Genomic DNA, 18,338 nt, shown 5'->3' on the forward strand with positions numbered 1-18,338 from the left:
ATATTTACGGTAGGAAATTTACAAAATATCTTCATGGAACATGATCTTTACTTAATATCCTAATGATTTTTGGCATACAATTTATTTTTGGCTATTGCTACAAATATACCCATTATGACTGGTTTTGTGGTCCAGGGTCACATCTGAAGTGTCACAAGCTGAGTTAAATGGTACGGCATGCACATGTGTCATTTTTATAAGCTAATGCATTCATAATGCAAATAAAAAGTGATGAGAAACTTCTCGCATGTCCAGTATTCATATTTCACACCCAGTCTGCTCATGACCGTTGAGCTTGTTCTGCTGTAAACACATGGGCTAATGCCATTTATACTGCTGTGCTTCTGTTGGGCCGTGTGTCATGAGTTCATTATCTAACCTCAGGCCAACACACAGGGATCATTACGTCCTCGGCTTGAGCTCTATTCACCAGCGATTCCTCACTAAATGTATCAGTTTCCACAAAAACATGAAGCAGCACTGTATTCAACACTGATAACAATAAATGTTTCTTGGGCAGCAAATAAGCATATTAGAGTGATTTCTGAAGATCATGTGACACTGAAGACTGGAGTAATGATGCTGAAAATACAGCGCTGCGTCACAGAAATAAATGACATTTGAACAGATTTTCACATAGAAAACAGCTGTTTTACATTGCAATAATTTTTCAGATTATTAGTTTTACTGTATTTACTGTACTGTATAATAAATAAATGCAGCCTTGATGAGTACAAGAGACTTTTTAAATGTATTATGTGTGAAAACTGTCAGCTGTTAATCAAGATTATCTGACAGTTATTAATACCATCAATTTATTCTTAAATCTTAACTAATTCTTACATGTAAACATGTTTAACATTTATTTATTTGGTAGTCTTTCCTGTAAATATATATATATATATATATATATATATATATATATATAATATGTGCTTTCTTATGATGGATGCCTTATTAATAAACTAAAAGATTTGGATAAACTGTTTCACTTTTGTCTACATTTAATATTAATAATATTCTTCACCATATTAAATCTGTAATACAATTTATTTTACACCTGATTGCATTGACACTCCTCAAATATTTTGCAAAAATTTGTAAAAATTCCTTCAAGCAATAATGCATGTAAAAAATATTTATTTTGACAGAACACATTGGGTAATCGACCAATTGACACAATGTAAAATAACATGGGTACCAAAAAATGAGTCTGACATCAACAAAGCTGAGCTTGTTTCCCTGATGCTGAAATCCATCGCAGTACAACAAAGGCAGAGAGGAGATTTATTGTCATGTATTGCATGCTGGCTGACAACACTTTGGCCACACATTAAATAATGGTTTGGAACAACATGAGGACGAGTAAATGATGACAGAATTGTCATTTTTGAGGGAACTGTCCCTTTAAATGGCTAAAACAAATAGTGCCAAAATGGCTTAGGGTTACACACCAGAGAAACCTCTGAGCGAGATGTATTTTGAAAGTGTGGAAAGACTTGATTCAGTTTAAAATCAAGCAGAATTACAGTCAATTTAAGACGCATCAAACATTAAAAAATTAGGTCATGTGATGCAGGTCACATTTGCATACCTTCTGGTTTAATTTCTACATCCATAAAGCCGTCCACACTGAAAATGCACTGACAGAGATCTCTGACCATAGTGTGTACTTGCCCTAAGACGGACATGCCAGCAAAACAAAGAACAAAACACAACAGCAGCAAAACAAGGCAAATAATTTAAGGGAGTATAGTGGCAGACAGAGTGCAGATACAGTATATACAAAAATAAAGCACTTGAGGAAAGCCTGCAGTTAACAGGGATCGATGCACAGATACATGTAGCATTCTATGTCAAAACCAGCATGGGAATTCACTTGCATTTATAACAAATCAAATAAAAGTCATCTTTTGACTTTCTCAAAATTAATATTTGAAGATTCATTCTGGCAAATATTCACTATGACACAGCAGGCCTTATTAAAATAGCACAAAAATACCAAGCAGCTAAAAGGATTTGACCCTTTATTATAATTCATAAACCTCACAACACTGGGTCGAAAATGAAGGGAACTAATATACCCCAAATATACAGTTTTAAACTGTTTGTGTGACAATACTGTCAAATAATTACATTTTTGTCTATACCATTTAAAAGTTTGATTTTGTCATAGCATTGGCAATACTGGATTTAAAGAGGCTTCAGAAGACTGCAGTAACTTTTTTCTTGACCTGAGTGAAGAATAGCAGTGTTCACTGTAGAATAACCCACAGTCGGCTGAAATAATTGACTGAAATTAGCAGAAAATCTAATTAAACTGCCTGCTTAGTCTTGAAGACAGTCAAGAGATGAATCTCACAAAAACATGTCCAGGACAAGTTCACTTGCCCCCCAAAATTATATACATCTGATTTGAAAAAAAAAAAAAAACTGCAGCAGTAAGCAAGAGAGTGGAATGACCCCAGAAATCAGTCTGTGACTTTGTAATATAAAGGCCTTTCAGTAAATAAGGTACTCATTTTATATTTCCATAATATTTTGGTTGGATCAAGTGGACGACCTTTACAAGCAAGCAATAAATTTATTTTACTAAGAAGCCCCTAAGGGAACATAGCAATGTAAAAAATACGAGGTGGGGGGAAAATTGTCAATACTTTTGCATTCACCTAAGAAAATGTACATTCGCTCACAAAAGTACTGTGAAACATTTGTACTCTCCCAATAAACTTTTACACTCGCATGCAAAAGTATTGCATTCCCCCTTCAATCTCATATTACTTCCAGTTGTGTATTCAATGCACAAAGTTTTTCAGGGGAATGCAAGTAAATGAGATCATTTTTTTCTCCCATCTTATGCTTGTCCTCTTAGGAGCTCCATACTTTTACACACAGAAATAGGATCTTATTGTGCATCTCAATGAGTCCAGTCATCTATGGCCGATAGGTGGCGCTGTTTTGTGGTCAAGTTACCTGGGTAAATTTACTCACATCACAGTTCTCATTACCTTATTTATTGAAATGCCCCTGTAATCGTAGCTACATCGATAAAGAGCACGAGAACTAATCATAATCATTTTATACATCTTTTCTGTACACTATCTATAGTTTAGTTGCTTTACATCAAGTTACGGACGTACATTGACACAGCAGACAGCAGAAGGAGAAACACCACTCATGCCTTTCAACATCAGTGATTATGCTAATCTGAAAAATCATTACAATAAAAACTCAAAAAAACAAGAAATGCAAATTGGAACATTGTAAACAGCAAAGTAACAATCCCATTTCCTTAAAAATGGCGTTAGTTGTGCTCATGTTTAAACACAAAGTACTTCCTGTCATTCCATTGCACTGAGCAGTTTGGCACCGCATGACTGTAAGCTGCCACTTTCTCATACAAACATTGTTGTCGGCTCCAAGCTGATCACTGAATCAAAAATAAAAGCAGTCTTTTCATGGCGAAACGAGCAAACAAAAAAGAACCAACCCAAAACGACTGTTCAGATTGGTTCCAGACCCACAGATGTGTGCGATGAAAAGCAACAGTTTACAGCAAACCACAGAAGAAAGCAGGGACACACTTTGCACTTCTAGGCGTCGAGGGGCATGCGATGAAGCCGTGACAGAGACAACACTGAAGCGCTGTGGGATCCTGCTGTCCGAGGCAGGACAGCCTCTTTACCATGGAGCACACAACTGTCACTGTGTTTGCTGGGTAAGAATGAGGTGAAAAGTTGCCGCCGGGGCACTGGAGAGCTGCTGGAGGGGAACCAGAGAGCTGAAATAGCCCATCACGTGACCCTGCGGAAAACATCACACTGATTAGCTTCATACAAAGAGGCTGACCACTGCTGTAAAGCTTCCAGCGCTTTCAATATTTAAGCCCACAAGTGGGAACGTTTAAGTTCGAATAGCTTGCGGGAGCGTGATTAGTGAGTTTTCCTGTTCGGTGTGATGATGTTTAATGACCCTGACAAACTCTGTAGTTCCTTTTAGCCACTTGTTAGCAACCACTGTTATGAAGACGACATGCAACTGTAAGGCAGATGATGGCGCTCCTTATAAAGGAGACCTGTTATGCCCCTTTTTACAAGATGTAATGCCTATTTTGAGTGGAAGCAGAAACGGGCTGTTTTTGTGCATGTCTCTTTAAATGCAAAAGAGCTGCTGCTCCCTGCCCCCTTTTCCAGAATAGAGCTGTGCCTTTACAGATCCTACCTCAGAAACTCTGCTTCTGCTAAAAAACATCTGTTTGGTTTTGATTATCATGCTGAAATCATGCGTTTTGCGTATTAAACCTCTGATATAGGGTGTTCTGGGGGCACACAGCTGAAACGCGCGCAGAAAGCGGCTGTCATACGGCATGTGAGTACTAAACTAAGCTCTCTTTCATGTCTTATTGCACTTAAACTGTCAAATACACACAGGTTTATGTTAAAACACACTGTGTGCGGCTCACAGTCGGTTATGCCTGTGAAGGTAAACAGCTGGGAAAGAAATCGCATATTTATATTAGATCTATATATTAGATCTAAGCGACAGCAGCGTAATATACAGTACCTACTGCTGGTCTACGCTGTTAATATAACCCAACAATAAAATGAAAACAGAAAAACACTCACTGCTATACAGTATTCATTTTGGCAGGCATTTTTGATTTAGTCTTAGTCTTTATCTTGAGACGAAAATGCTTAATAGTCTTAGTCACATTTTAGTCATTTGAGTCTTTCATAGTTTTAGTCTAGTTTTAATCGACGAAAAGTCATTGCATTTTTGTCAACTTTTAGTCATTACTTTTAGTCAAACTGCAGTTACCAACATTTATTTTGGTAGCTATTTTATATGTAGTATTCTAACAAAAATAATCATTAATTCTTCTCTCTTTAGACCAAATCAATTAAGCTTAGTTATGAGAAATTTGAATCAAGGATTGAATTTGGAAAAACTGGAATAAATTTTCATTTTTTGGTAGAGATATAAATTAAACTCATTTTTCAGATACAGCAGGTTTACTTAACAAGTATACATTTATTTAACATCTTTTGTTGGTTAACATTTATGACAGATAATTAGGAATGCTGTCCATTTAAGACGGAAGGTATGCATGTAATACTGACACAACCAGTTTTCACCCATCTGTTTACGTTCACTAAAGCCATAACCGACTGTAGAGATACTCTAGTCTACACGATAGACATGTGGACTGCTGTGTGTGTATTTGAGCGCTAAGAACTGATCGCGCGCTGTATGAGAACTGAAGAAATGGAGCGTGCGTGAGAGAGAGCACTTCTATTAGCGCGATTCTGCCTATCCCGCCTTCACCAACTTTAAGTTAATCGACAATGAATTGTGACTCCCGGGAAAAACGGGACGTCTAGTCACCCAATCCCTAACCCTTCGGGTGCTGAGGTCATTGTTTCAGATATTTCAGATATTAGTTTTAGCTCGTAAACGTCTCGTCTTAGTCACAGGAAAAAGGTTTGTTGACGAATATGTTTCGTCTTCGTTAACGAAATTAACACTGCTGCTATAGTCTATAGCTGTAATAATAAGGCATTTCTTCCTTAAATGCTGCTTTTAACAGCTCTAGCGTGCAGATAAACAGGCGGATTGTGTGCGGCTCACTAAAGGCGGGGTGTCTGCTAATACGGCAGTGTCTGTTAACAGTTGTGGGCGGGGCTTGTAAAAGTTTCTGCAAACGGCTTGTTCTGAGATACTGCTTATGATTTATGAGGATAAAAAAAAAGACCAGGTTTTATCATTATAGGGTGGTTGTGTACACACCCTGCCAACACACATTTATATTCAAACAACATTTAAAAGTGAAATTTGCATAATAGGTGCCCTTTAAATACTCTGATGAACTGCTTAGTTGAAATTACACAATGGATGACACGGAATGTTTTTTACAACTTAAAGGCAGGGTATGAAATTTTTCAAAAACGTTTTAGAAAACTGAGTCGGGGCCGAGTACCAAAACAAACTTGTAGCCAATCAGCAGTAAGGGGCGTGTCTACTCATGATGTGGAGGAGAGAGCGTTCAGTGAACAGCTGAGCCGAACGACAGAAAGATAGAGTTGGCAGATAAAAAACAAAAGAGGAAAACGTCTGCGGAACAATAAGGCAAGAAGTAGGACCGTGTAAATATCGGATCGGACGCCGAGGTTGCTTTGTTTCTTCTCAATAGGTTAGTAACATCTACACCGGACGCGGCGCGCCGCAACAGCTAAAGTCTGCCTACACTGGCGAGAATGTAGTTGTTTAAAACTCAAATCTGCGGTTTATTTATAAAAACAGCGCCTATTTGAAAATGTGCTTCACTGATATCGGAGCCGTGAGCTCCACACAATCACCGGGCGCTCAGTGCTCATGTATCCCGAAGACAGGAGCGTAACATTGCCGCTGGCTCTGATGTCTCTGTAGTGGATAAACATAAGATATCATTTGTTTTGGGTAAATCTAACAGGTAATCTTTGGTCTGTATTCTATTGTTCTATTAATATGTTAAAATTAAAATAGGCAATGTTTGATATAATATTTTGTTTTGTAATGTATGTACGTTCGCTGAACTCCATTTCTGAGGCTATTAATATGTTTAAATTACTAAATGATGCAGTGGTGTTTGATATATTTAGTCTGTAAATACAGTGAGGAAGATTGCAGCAGCCAAGGCGAGCTGACTGACGTTATCAAGTACGCTGCTCTTTGCAGAATTACCGGACTTGCGTCGTTCCATCCACATGAAATCAATGCACAAAGTCAGATCAACCAATGGTACATTTTTGTTTTGGCCCTCCTGTAAAGTTGGTGAAATGTCACTTACGCCTTTTTGGTTCTCACCTCTTATATTTTTGCCTGTATGGTAAATAACTGCTTTGTGCACATGTTCTGTAGGAAATCTACTTCGGAAAGGAACCCCAACTCCACTGTCTTGCCATAGCTATCCAACTTACTAGAGATACATTACACTGTAAAATGGTGGTTTGTTAAGTAATTTATTTATTTATTTACCGAAACACTGGGATGAAGCTGTTGGGTCATATTTGTTGTTTTGTTTTCTAGTCTTAGGTAGTTTTTGTGTTTAGTTCTTCAATAATCCCTTATTAGTTATGCAGTAAGTAATTCTAAAGTGTTACCGAACAATTAATTGTAGAATAAACAATTATTAGTTTCCCGCATTTCATATTGTTGTTCAACAATGTTTTTTTTTGGATGGAAGATGCTTGTTTTATTGCTTTCCCACTGATGTATCCCAGCGGAGACTCTGGGTTTGTACCATAAGGTGAATTAATATTCCATGCAAACATCATATTTACCGGCTTAGTCACGGTGAAAGTGAAACTTTAATGATGCACAGTGCTTAAAGCCACATTAAATGATTACGGCCACATGAAACTGTTAGATTGAGGATTTTCTACAAGCAAGGGTAAAATAACATTTTGTGTACCCACCCTAACAAAATGATAGCTGAAATGTGGTGTTTTATTCACTAAAATACATTTAATCTTACCATATCCAAAAACTCCCTCACTCTTTTATTGAATACTATGTGGAGACACATTTTTAATTAATATATTGAATGACTTGATTGTACTCAAATTTGTATTACTCATAATTTGTCACTGATCTCAACTGAATGAAATTCTTTGGTGAACGAGTCATTGATTTCTGTGGACCTTTTTCATATATACAAGAGCTTCAGTTAATGAAACAGTTCTGTGAAATCCCTTTAATGCACAAAACCACCATTTACTGTAATACAGTTGTTCCCTCTTTCATTTATTTGCATAATTGCCTTTTTGTTCAAGAGACAGAGAGAGTTATAAAGCTTAACTTATGGGGTATTAACATGAAAATATCTTGAAAAATATCTTATTTCAGGCATTTAACCAAAAACCCGTTCAAAAAACAAATGTTTCATAACAACAGACATTAATGCATTAAAAAGTTAACACAGAAAGTACGCCTAGAGGTTAAGTGTCTTAAAGTCATGCTTATGCCATAGCTCATGAATCAGTTTGAAGCTACAAGCTTTTAGATTCCAGTTCAGATCTTAAGCACTAAACCACACTATTATTGCATTACATTGCAGCAGATATGATGTTATCGCAGCCCACAAAAAGTCAAAAGAGTGGTTTACTCACCCCTTCCAGCAACATGAATTATCCTGCTTTTGTATCCACCAGTTGCATCTGTACATTAACAGACATGGCCTCTCCTCCATAGCCTCCTTTAGACTGCATTTGGTTCTGAACTGAGTTCACCTGGACATAGAATTAAAATAAAATCAACCCAAACTGAGTTTGCAATCTATAGTCACTTTCCTGCCGGAAAACACCCCTCAGTGGCAAAAGAGCTGCTGCATGCCTGGATTTAATAGGGAAGCTGCGAAAACGGCAAACGATAATCAGTTTAAGCTAAAGGTTGTTGGACCTGTGAACGCATTTTGTAAATACAAAATAGGTCGGTCTAAATCTGGGTGAACACTTATATCAATGTTATATATATATATATATATATATATATATATATATATATATATATATTGTCCAGCCCAAAAACATATATAGTTTTTGTCAGTCTCACGGTTCGGTCCGATTACGATTATCATGTCATCTATTCGATTCAATTCGATATCACGATGCATCACGATGCACTGCATGCTCAATTTTCCATTTTACTTCACATGTGTACAATTTTGTCAATAAATAAAAGCAGTCAGATATATGAACTGAACTTTTCATTTTACCTGTTCAAAGAAAACACGCTTCTTGATTGTATCAAACACCAAACAAAACTAAGTCTGGACACAGAAGACAACAGGAGCATTTAGAACAAATACACAAAAGTAAATACTAAATACTTGGCACTGACAGGTGTTAACAGCTCGGTGAAAACGGCTGACGTGGTTTCTCAAGTTAGTGGTATTACCCCCTGCATATTTTATTTGTGCGTGACATGATTCACACACAGCGTGTGTCTTCTCCAGGTCGTGCTTACCAGGTTGTTCATAAAAGCCGAAATGTGCCCAGATGTCGACTTTTGAAGTAGTTGAAGCATTTTGAATTATTCGCACTCACTTCTCGCCTCCCTCCGCCATTGTATGCTACCGCAACAAAGCACGCATGTGACAAATGAAGTCAGAAAACCGTCAGTACGTTATAATCGGTTATGGTCTATTACTGAACCGATACCGAATCTGCATCACGATGCACCGTAGAAACGGTTAATTTCGACACCCCTACTGAACATTAGGGTTGGGTATCGTTTGAATTTGATCAATTCCACTTCCGATTCTGCTTATCGATTCCGAATCTTATCGATTCCCAGTTTCGATTCCAATGTGGTTAAAAAAATAAGTAAAACATTTAGATATCAAACATATTTATTCTGCGTCTCTTTCTGCAAAACATTTAATTGCCGGCTACCAGCCGGCTACATACACTGCAAAAAAGACCCTTCTTAAAACAAGCCAAATGCACTTAAATCTAGTTAAAGTGTACCAAAATCAAGCAAAAAAATCTGCCAATGGGGTAAGCAAAACTGGCTTAATAAGAATTCTTGAAAGTAGCATAAATATCTAGTCAATAATAAATGCTACTGGATCTTAAAACTAGATACAAATTCTTAAAACCAGCTTTTTGTAAGAATTGAATAATAAATAACTATATATTTGAACTTGAATCTAGTCACTAAAAATACTATAAGTTCTTAAAACTAGACAAACATGCTTAAAATTAAACAGTTTTCACTTTTTATAAGCACTGAATTATAATAATTCTAGGAAAAATTTGATTATTTTAACTTAAATCTAGTCACTAAAAATACTGTTGGGTCTTAAAACTAGAATAAAATATTTAACCTTAAATCCAGCTTATTTCGATTTTTTTTTAAGATCACACAAAAACCTAAAATAAGATGAAAATTCTCAAAATAAACCCCCCCCCCCCCCCACACACTTTAAATGAAGAAAAAATTACTTACTCAGCTTTGCTGAACATTTATTAAAGAACAATCTCCAAAGTTTAGCCTTTTAAACAAATGGAGCATATAAAAGCAGGATAAACCGATTCCAAGCCTAACTTACATTTTTACAAAAAAATAAAATAAAAATTCCTTTGCAGATTTACAGCAAATGATCTGCGTAAACACTATGCCTCAGTCTATCTGCATACACCTCAAACAGCAGTCATTTAAGCTTCAAACAGCAATTACTGAATCAGTGTACTGCATTAAAAAGACAGTGATCCCAAAATGAAAATTCATACTCAAACCTTTGTTCTTTCAATCCTGTATGAGTTTCTTTGTTCTGTTGAGTAGAAGATGATATTTTGGAGAATGTCGGTAGCCAGACAGTTGATGCATGAAAAAAATAACTGTGAAAGTCAATGGCTACCATCAACTGTCTAGTTACCAACATTCTCCAAAATATCTTCTTCTGTAGTCAACAGAACAAATAAACAAGTTTGAAACAACATAAGGGTGAGTAAATGAGGACAACTTTCATTTTTTGGTCAACTATGCCTTTAATGTATGGCAGATTTCTCGTAAACAACTGGGGTATAGCAAAACGGGATGAACAGTCCAAAACTAAGAGTGAATTACTAAACTAACTAAAACATTTTCTTAAAAAAAAAAAAAAACACTGACACAGAACGACACTGTAACCTCAAACAGTAGTCCCATAAGTTACAAACAGTAATTACTAAAATGTATTGTATTATTGTATGTCAGAGACATGAAACTGCTGAAAATGGGGAAAAAAAAACTAACCACACAAATTAAGTGCAAATGGAAGAAGAAAAAAAACAAAACAAAAAAACACTGCAGCTGTCTCACAGCCTCAGACATACAACATGTTTGAAATTAGTCAACAAACATTCTCCATTCTTGAATGGCCTTTTTGTACGAGGGGGTTGCATCCTGCTCGTGGATGGCATCTCTCAGAACTTGTGTTTGCAACACAGACAAGAGTGTTGCAAGACACTTTGGATATGTGAGATGGAATGCATAGTAATAGGCCAGGAGGTAGAGAGGCCCCTCGTAGAGCAAGTCTTTGTCAAATGTTAGAACTGGGGTTGTACCTACAACCACCATGCAGTTATCCTCACCAACCAGCAAGACAGGAGTGGAAAATGCGCGTCTGTGGATGTAGGTATCTGGATCCTCTGAAGGCTAGAAAAACAAATATAAAAAATACATAATTTAGATTACATGCACAGCAAAAATCTAAATATGATCTGGGTCACCATTCACTTTTATAGAATTTTATTCCTACAATGGAAGTGAATGCTTACCCAGATCTGTTGGGTTATCAACATTGTTTAAAATGTCTAACTTTTGTGTTCGGCAGAACAAAGAAAGGTATACAGGTTCAAAACAACTTGTGGGCAAGTAAATGACAGAATTTTAATTTTTCTGTTAACTATCCCTTTCAGTTATTTTTTATGTTGCATGGCCAATTTTATATAGTGCAATTAGGATGGATTTAACCCAGTATTTTACTGAGCGTGTAGGCACCTTTTAATTTATCACTACTGAAGTAAAACTCACCGTCAGAACGTGGAAAAGAGCCTCACTGATCGGGACCTGTTTTTTTGGCGCTGTAGAGCCAGATGGGAAGAGCAGCGGCAGGGCAGTAAAAACAGCAATGGCATGTTCAACTAGTTAAGGAAAAAAAAAAAAAAAAAAAGACATTATATCAATATCATATAGTACGTCTGTGGGTGTAATCTATACCATTGGTTTCTGATTCTGGAGACCCACTGCTCTGGACATTTTGTATGTCTCCTTTATTTAACAGACCTAATTCAGATCACACGTTCATTAAAAGAGCTCCATGAACTGAATTAACGAGCTGTTTACACAACATTGTTTTCAACTGAAAAACTTTTTTTGAACTGAAAACCACTGATCTATAACAAAGGTTCTCAACTCTGGCCCTTGAGAGTGGAGTTTAACTCCAACCTTGATCAAACTCACTAGCCTGTAGATTTCTAGTAGGACCTGAAAATTATGATTAGCTTGTTCAGGTGTGTTTGATTAGATTTGGCTGAACTGGAGAACCCTAGAATTAAATAAAGCTTTACCTCCATTTAATGTCCTTGGAGGCTTCATGACTTTCTTCATCACTCCATAAAACTGAACCTTGGAGTAGAAGGTCTCCCACCTGCCCTTCACCTCAGAAATGTATTGGCAATTGTCTGGCTCAATGATTCTCCGCAGTTCATCCATTGCCTGAAAGAATTATTCACTTAATATATATATTAAAAAAAAAGTACATTATACATCTGTCTGAAGTATGCTTCTGTGTACCCACATGGTCCAGTTCTTTGAAGCAGGGGTATGCTTGCAAAATTTTTGTTGGTTTGTCTTGCTCCTTCAAAGCATTCGAGTCAATGAAATTTCTTCTGGACTGGAACTCCAGGTCTAATAGATGGGTTACAGCAGCTTTGTTTGGCTTCTTTGCTTTGTACATTTCTTGCAGAGTCCTGTAATGTCTTGCCTGGGTTTTCTGGCTGTCAAGGCTGTTGTCTGGAGCATCAGCTACAATTTAGCCATAACATATAATTACTGTACAAGACGCACAAAATCAACAATTCCAGAATATATTCTACATAAAAGTAAAGAATTAGGCATACATATATTACCAAACATTGTTATTTACAAAATACACTAATACATTTTGAAGATGTCCAGACGTGCCACTTCCTGAGGACACGTTCTTCACAAGATTTCTAAATTGCCTAAAATAACAAGGTGTTGGTTGTTTGCGATCGGTGCAACCAATGCCTGGATATTTTAGGCAGCTTAGAAATCCTGTGCAGAACGTGTCCCCAGAAAGTGGCACGTCTGGCCACCGTATTTTAAAGTAAATTTTAATGTACTTACATGCTTCATCGATGCTGTCATTATCTTGCCGTGGGGTGCTTGATCTTGAGGGTGGTGACAGATTGACTGTTGATGCACTGGAATCAGCGTCATAGTCACTTGCCACTGCAGCAGGTGGTTCTCTGTCCTGACGTGCTCTTTTGGAAGGAGGCTGTTTGGCCTTCACGGGACTTCGGATATTTGAAAGTCTCTTCAGGAGCTTTTTGGCAACAGTGTCCTGTACAACAGAACAAAAGCATCAATTAATAATTTTGAAGCAATGTTAGCAGCAAAACAATGTTTTTATTTTTTATAATTAATTAAATGATGTCACTCACCCACTCATGCCTAGATCCAGCTGATTTATCTTTTATCATAGGGTAGTATTCCACTAACCGTTTTGCCATGGCAATAACTTCATATTTAGTGGGATATTTGTAGTCATCTGAAGCCGCTCTTGCAATTGATATCATGTTTGTCATGGTATTTCGGATGAGCCGGCAGAACAGCTCCTTCGATAAGGTGACGTCACCCTCTTTTCCAAGACGCTGCTGCTCAAAGTATGTGCGTCTCATGTGTTGTAGTTCACTATCAGTGAAGAGAACATATTCTGGGCTGGGTAACTTTAAAAACTTTGAAGTGCTGGGGTCATCTTGTTTTGAACTGTCAGTATGTTCGTCATCTGCTGATGAACCTTGGACTTCAACAGGAATGGTGTGTCCCTAAAATACAAATATATACATTAATCAAACCAGATAAAGCAATTTATTTTATTCACAGAGTGTCTCATGTATGTATATGTTATTCTTCAACCACACCAACTTGCATATACATTATCTATACTGAAATTATGCCCATTAACAGGTTAAAAATATCCAAAATACTTATTTGAAGTTAATTACCTGTTCTTCCTTATGAGTCAAAAGCCAAATGGCTTTGCGCCGCAGGAAGTGCTCAGGACCAGGAAATAGATCTCGGATATCCTCCCGTGAGAGAGTTGGTAAAATGTCTTCCCCAATGTTAGAGGCTTAGAACAAATGCAAATACATTAGTCAGTGTAACTCACGTATACTTTGCGCGCAGAAGACTTCAGATATTTAAAAAATATATATACATGTCAATATAGATAATTAAAATAGTTTATCCATGTTATATATATATATTTGTTTTTTTCGTAACATGAACCTAACAGGAACCTATTATGAAAAAGCAATAAAGAGTTGTAATGCATTTTATAACATTGGCTGATAAAACCATCAGCCAATGTCATAAATATGTTGGATAATGTTTTTGTTCATTATCCGATAATCAATATTAGTGTACACATTTAAATACAAACATTCTTAGTGCATATTGTAACATAAGGATCATAAGTGCTAGAAATGTTCTGAAACACTTGACTAATGTCACTGAATGCAATAGTGAATGAATATTGTTATTGTCAACATCTTAAATGATAATGCCCTTCGATGATATCACAAAAAAAGAACTCACGTTTGGATTTTAAAAAATAAATAAATAAATAAATACAAATAAATTTAGCACTTATTAGTACAACTAAGGTCATGGAAAGCAAACTGGAAAACATTTATTAAACAGATCTCAAGAGAAAGAGACTGCATTTTGTAATATTCAGTTAACTTAATTTAATTCGATACAGGAACGTGTTTTTTCCCAGTAGGAAGCATTGCATATTCGATTACAATTCAATTGAGAATAAGAATGTGACATAACTGCTCATTCTCTATTTCGAATACAATCTATTTCAAATTTCAATTACCATAATAAACAATTAAGCGATTTTAGAAATTACTAACCTTTAAGAGTGGAAATCGCAACCTCGTCGAGTCCATCCATGGCGAAAAACAGGCGGGAGGAGGAAGTGCCTTCGTCTCCTAACTGCACTTTGGCGCGATGATTACGCATGCGTCTTGACGTTAATGCGTCACAGGGTCAAAGCACTATTGCGCATGCTCAGCGCGCGTTTTCTAATTTCCTGTTGGGTTTTTTTATGTTTGGTTTGGCATGTAATAATAGTAGTGTTCCAGATGTAACTGAAAACTGCGGTTAAAAGATACATTTGTCATCGATTTTATACTCAATATTTCTGGTTTACAGTCTATGGTTGGGACCAATGCTCCGTCACATGTGCATGAGATTCGAATCCAAACATTGTTTTTTTTAAAAATGGGTTTCAAAAGTAAATTTTAAAAATGTCTGCAAGTCCTTGATTAGGCATAATCAAATGTTTGAATGCTGTCAGAATGTGAACAGTTCCAATCTATTTTTGTGATTAATCTGCGTTACAACAAATCCTGCTGATTGAGCAAAACCTGTAATGAACCCAGAATAGATATTTTAATATTTGTGTTAAGTACTGTCTGTTGTGACAGGGAGAAATCTGTTAGATGTGATTGTGCTACAGAAAATTCTGTAATGTTGAATAAGTTGTTGATGGTACAACATTTGCAATTTTTCTTTTATTTCAATATGAAATAAATCTGAATTAAACCACTTTTTAGCCAAGTGTTTTATGTTCACACAAGCAATTTTTCTTAAATGAAATTTCAAAAACCGACAGACTCGATCATTAAAAAAACAAAAAACAATCCTTTCTCAAGGTTCTTGAAATTAGAGTTTTTAGGGGTGGTATCAGTCTCAAAATTAGCACAACAATCTAACTGAACACGCACCAATTGGGCTTTATAGCTATCACATGTTTCTAGTAAAATCTTGCTCAAAATTAGTTAACATTTACTTGCCTAGATCTAAGAAGATAAATTTTCTTAAATTAAGATTTATAGTCTAATCTGCAATGTATTTTATAAGACTATTTATCTTTAATGGCAAAAAACAAGACACATTTTCTAGAAATAAGCATTTTTTAACTTTCTTGGATTTCAGTTTTTGCAGTGTAAAAACTGGACTCGATTAAGAGCTGTTTGTGTGCAAAATAGAGCTGCACAATTCTGGGTAAATTTAGACTTTTTTTTTTTTTTTTTAAATGGAGGTTGCAGTTCTCTCATAGTTCCAAAGAAAAAATATTAGACATCTAAACAAAATTTATGAATGGAATGATTCAATGTCTCACTCAAGGTTTACATGTGGTGATTCATTACTGGATGAATCAGTGTTTTTGAATGAATCTATTGAATTAATGATTCTGTCATGAATCTGGTTTATGGACTTCCGTCCAATTGCCACCAGAGCTCGCCCTTCCATCATATTGACTCTCACACCACACAGACTGTTACAAGTCACCCAGGGACTACATTTCCCATGTTTCATTGTATTAATTGGACTAACCTGCAGTCAATCACACACACTACAGGTCCTTTTCAAAAAATTAGCATATTGTGATAAAGTTCATTATTTTCTGTAATGTACTGATAAACATTAGACTTTCATATATTTTAGATTCATTACAACACAACTGAAGTAGTTCAAGCCTTTTATTGTTTTAATATTGATGATTTTGGCATACAGCTCATGAAAACCCAAAATTCCTCTCTCAAAAAATTAGCATATTTCATCCGACCAATAAAAGAAAAGTGTTTTTAATACAAAAAAAAAGTCAACCTTCAAATAATTATGTTCATTTATGCACTCAATACTTGGTCGGGAATCCTTTTGCAGAAATGACTGCTTCAATGCAGCGTGGCATGGAGGCAATCAGCCTGTGGCACTGCTGAGGTGTTATGGAGGCCCAGGATGCTTCGATAGCGGCCTTAAGCTCATCCAGAGTGTTGGGTCTTGCGTCTCTCAACTTTCTCTTCACAATATCCCACAGATTCTCTATGGGGTTCAGGTCAGGAGAGTTGGCAGGCCAATTGAGCACAGTAATACCATGGTCAGTAAACCATTTACCAGTGGTTTTGGCACTGTGAGCAGGTGCCAGGTCATGCTGAAAAATGAAATCATCTCCATAAAGCTTTTCAGCAGATGGAAGCATGAAGTGCTCCAAAATCTCCTGATAGCTAGCTGCATTGACCCTGCCCTTGATAAAACACAGTGGACCAACACCAGCATCACTGACTGTGGGTACTTGACACTGGACTTCAGGCATTTTGGCATTTCCCTCTCCCCAGTCTTCCTCCAGACTCTGGCACCTTGATTTCCGAATGACATGCAAAATTTGCTTTCATCCGAAAAAAGTACTTTGGACCACTGAGCAACAGTCCAGTGCTGCTTCTCTGTAGCCCAGGTCAGGCGCTTCTGCCGCTGTTTCTGGTTCAAAAGTGGCTTGACCTGGGGAATGCGGCACCTGTAGCCCATTTCCTGCACACGCCTGTACACGGTGGCTCTGGATGTTTCTACTCCAGACTCAGTCCACTGCTTCCGCAGGTCCCCCAAGGTCTGGAATCGGTCCTTCTCCACAATCTTCCTCAGGGTCCGGTCACCTCTTCTCGTTGTGCTGCGTTTTCTGCCACACTTTTTCCTTCCCACAGACTTCCCACTGAGGTGCCTTGATACAGCACTCTGGGAACAGCCTATTCGTTCAGAAATTTCTTTCTGTGTCTTACCCTCTTGCTTGAGGGTGTCAATGATGGCCTTCTGGACAGCAGTCAGGTCGGCAGTCTTACCCATGATTGCGGTTTTGAGTAATGAACCAGGCTGGGAGTTTTTAAAAGCCTCAGGAATCTTTTGCAGGTGTTTAGAGTTAATTAGTTGATTCAGATGATTAGGTTAATAGCTCGTTTAGAGAACCTTTTCATGATATGCTAATTTTTTGAGATAGGAATTTTGGGTTTTCATGAGCTGTATGCCAAAATCATCAATATTAAAACAATAAAAGGCTTGAACTACTTCAGTTGTGTTGTAATGAATCTAAAATATATGAAAGTCTAATGTTTATCAGTACATTACAGAAAATAATGAACTTTATCACAATATGCTAATTTTTTGAAAAGGACCTGTATATTACGCCCACTCAGATCCTTCTCAAACTGCCAAGTATTGTTTAACGTTTATCATTGTGTTAGCTGATAGCTAGTTTACGGAGCCTGCCCTAGATTTTCTAGTCTAGTCATAGTCTTGCCTTGCTTGTTTTTCCCATGTTCAGATTCTTGCCTGTGTATTTCGGATTACCCCTTTTGTCTTGCCGTTCGTTCTCTGTTTGCCCCTGCCTGGACTATTGCTGTGTACCTGGATTATCTCTCTTTGCCTTGCCCTGTTGGATATTGTTCGCCGGAGACTGACCACTTCTGTCCTTGGATTACTCTTTGTCTTGCCTACACCATACCTGTTGTTGTTATCGACCCATGCCTGTTTTTGACCATGTCTTTTAATAAATAGCTTTGCATATGGATCCGCACGCTTCCTCTGTTCACTCCATTACAGAATACTCGGCCGTTTGAGAAGCATCTGAGTGGGTGTAATATAGTGTGTGTGTGATTGACTGCAGGTGAGTCCAATCAGTGCAATGGAACATGGGAAATGTAGTCCAGGTTGATGTGTAACAGTCT

The 18,338-nt window shown here is 37.0% G+C and overlaps 1 protein-coding gene across 5 annotated transcripts in view; it reads right to left on the reverse strand.

Moving 5' to 3' along the window:
* Positions 1–1,123: 1,123 nt before the first annotated feature.
* Positions 1,124–18,338, reverse strand: part of LOC306864068 (CDC42 small effector protein 2) — a 40,710-nt gene continuing 23,495 nt past the window's right edge. For 2 of the 5 annotated variants that reach the window (XM_079407774.1, XM_079407775.1), the window contains exons 4-5: positions 8,148–8,267; positions 1,124–3,804 (exon numbers count right to left, since the gene is read on the reverse strand). In XM_079407774.1, coding sequence (XP_079263900.1) covers positions 8,166–8,267 — 102 coding nt within the window. In that variant the 3' untranslated portion in view covers positions 1,124–3,804; positions 8,148–8,165. Of the gene's footprint in view, positions 3,805–8,147; positions 8,268–9,373; positions 11,179–11,556; positions 11,667–12,092; positions 12,241–12,322; positions 12,550–12,894; positions 13,112–13,211; positions 13,596–13,775; positions 13,901–14,690; positions 14,784–18,338 lie in introns of those variants that run through there. The other 3 variants (XM_079407771.1, XM_079407773.1, XM_079407772.1) reach the window with 3 other exon arrangements.

The sequence above is a fragment of the Barbus barbus genome (assembly GCF_936440315.1).
Source record: "Barbus barbus genome assembly, chromosome: 45".
NCBI lineage: Eukaryota > Metazoa > Chordata > Actinopteri > Cypriniformes > Cyprinidae > Barbus > Barbus barbus.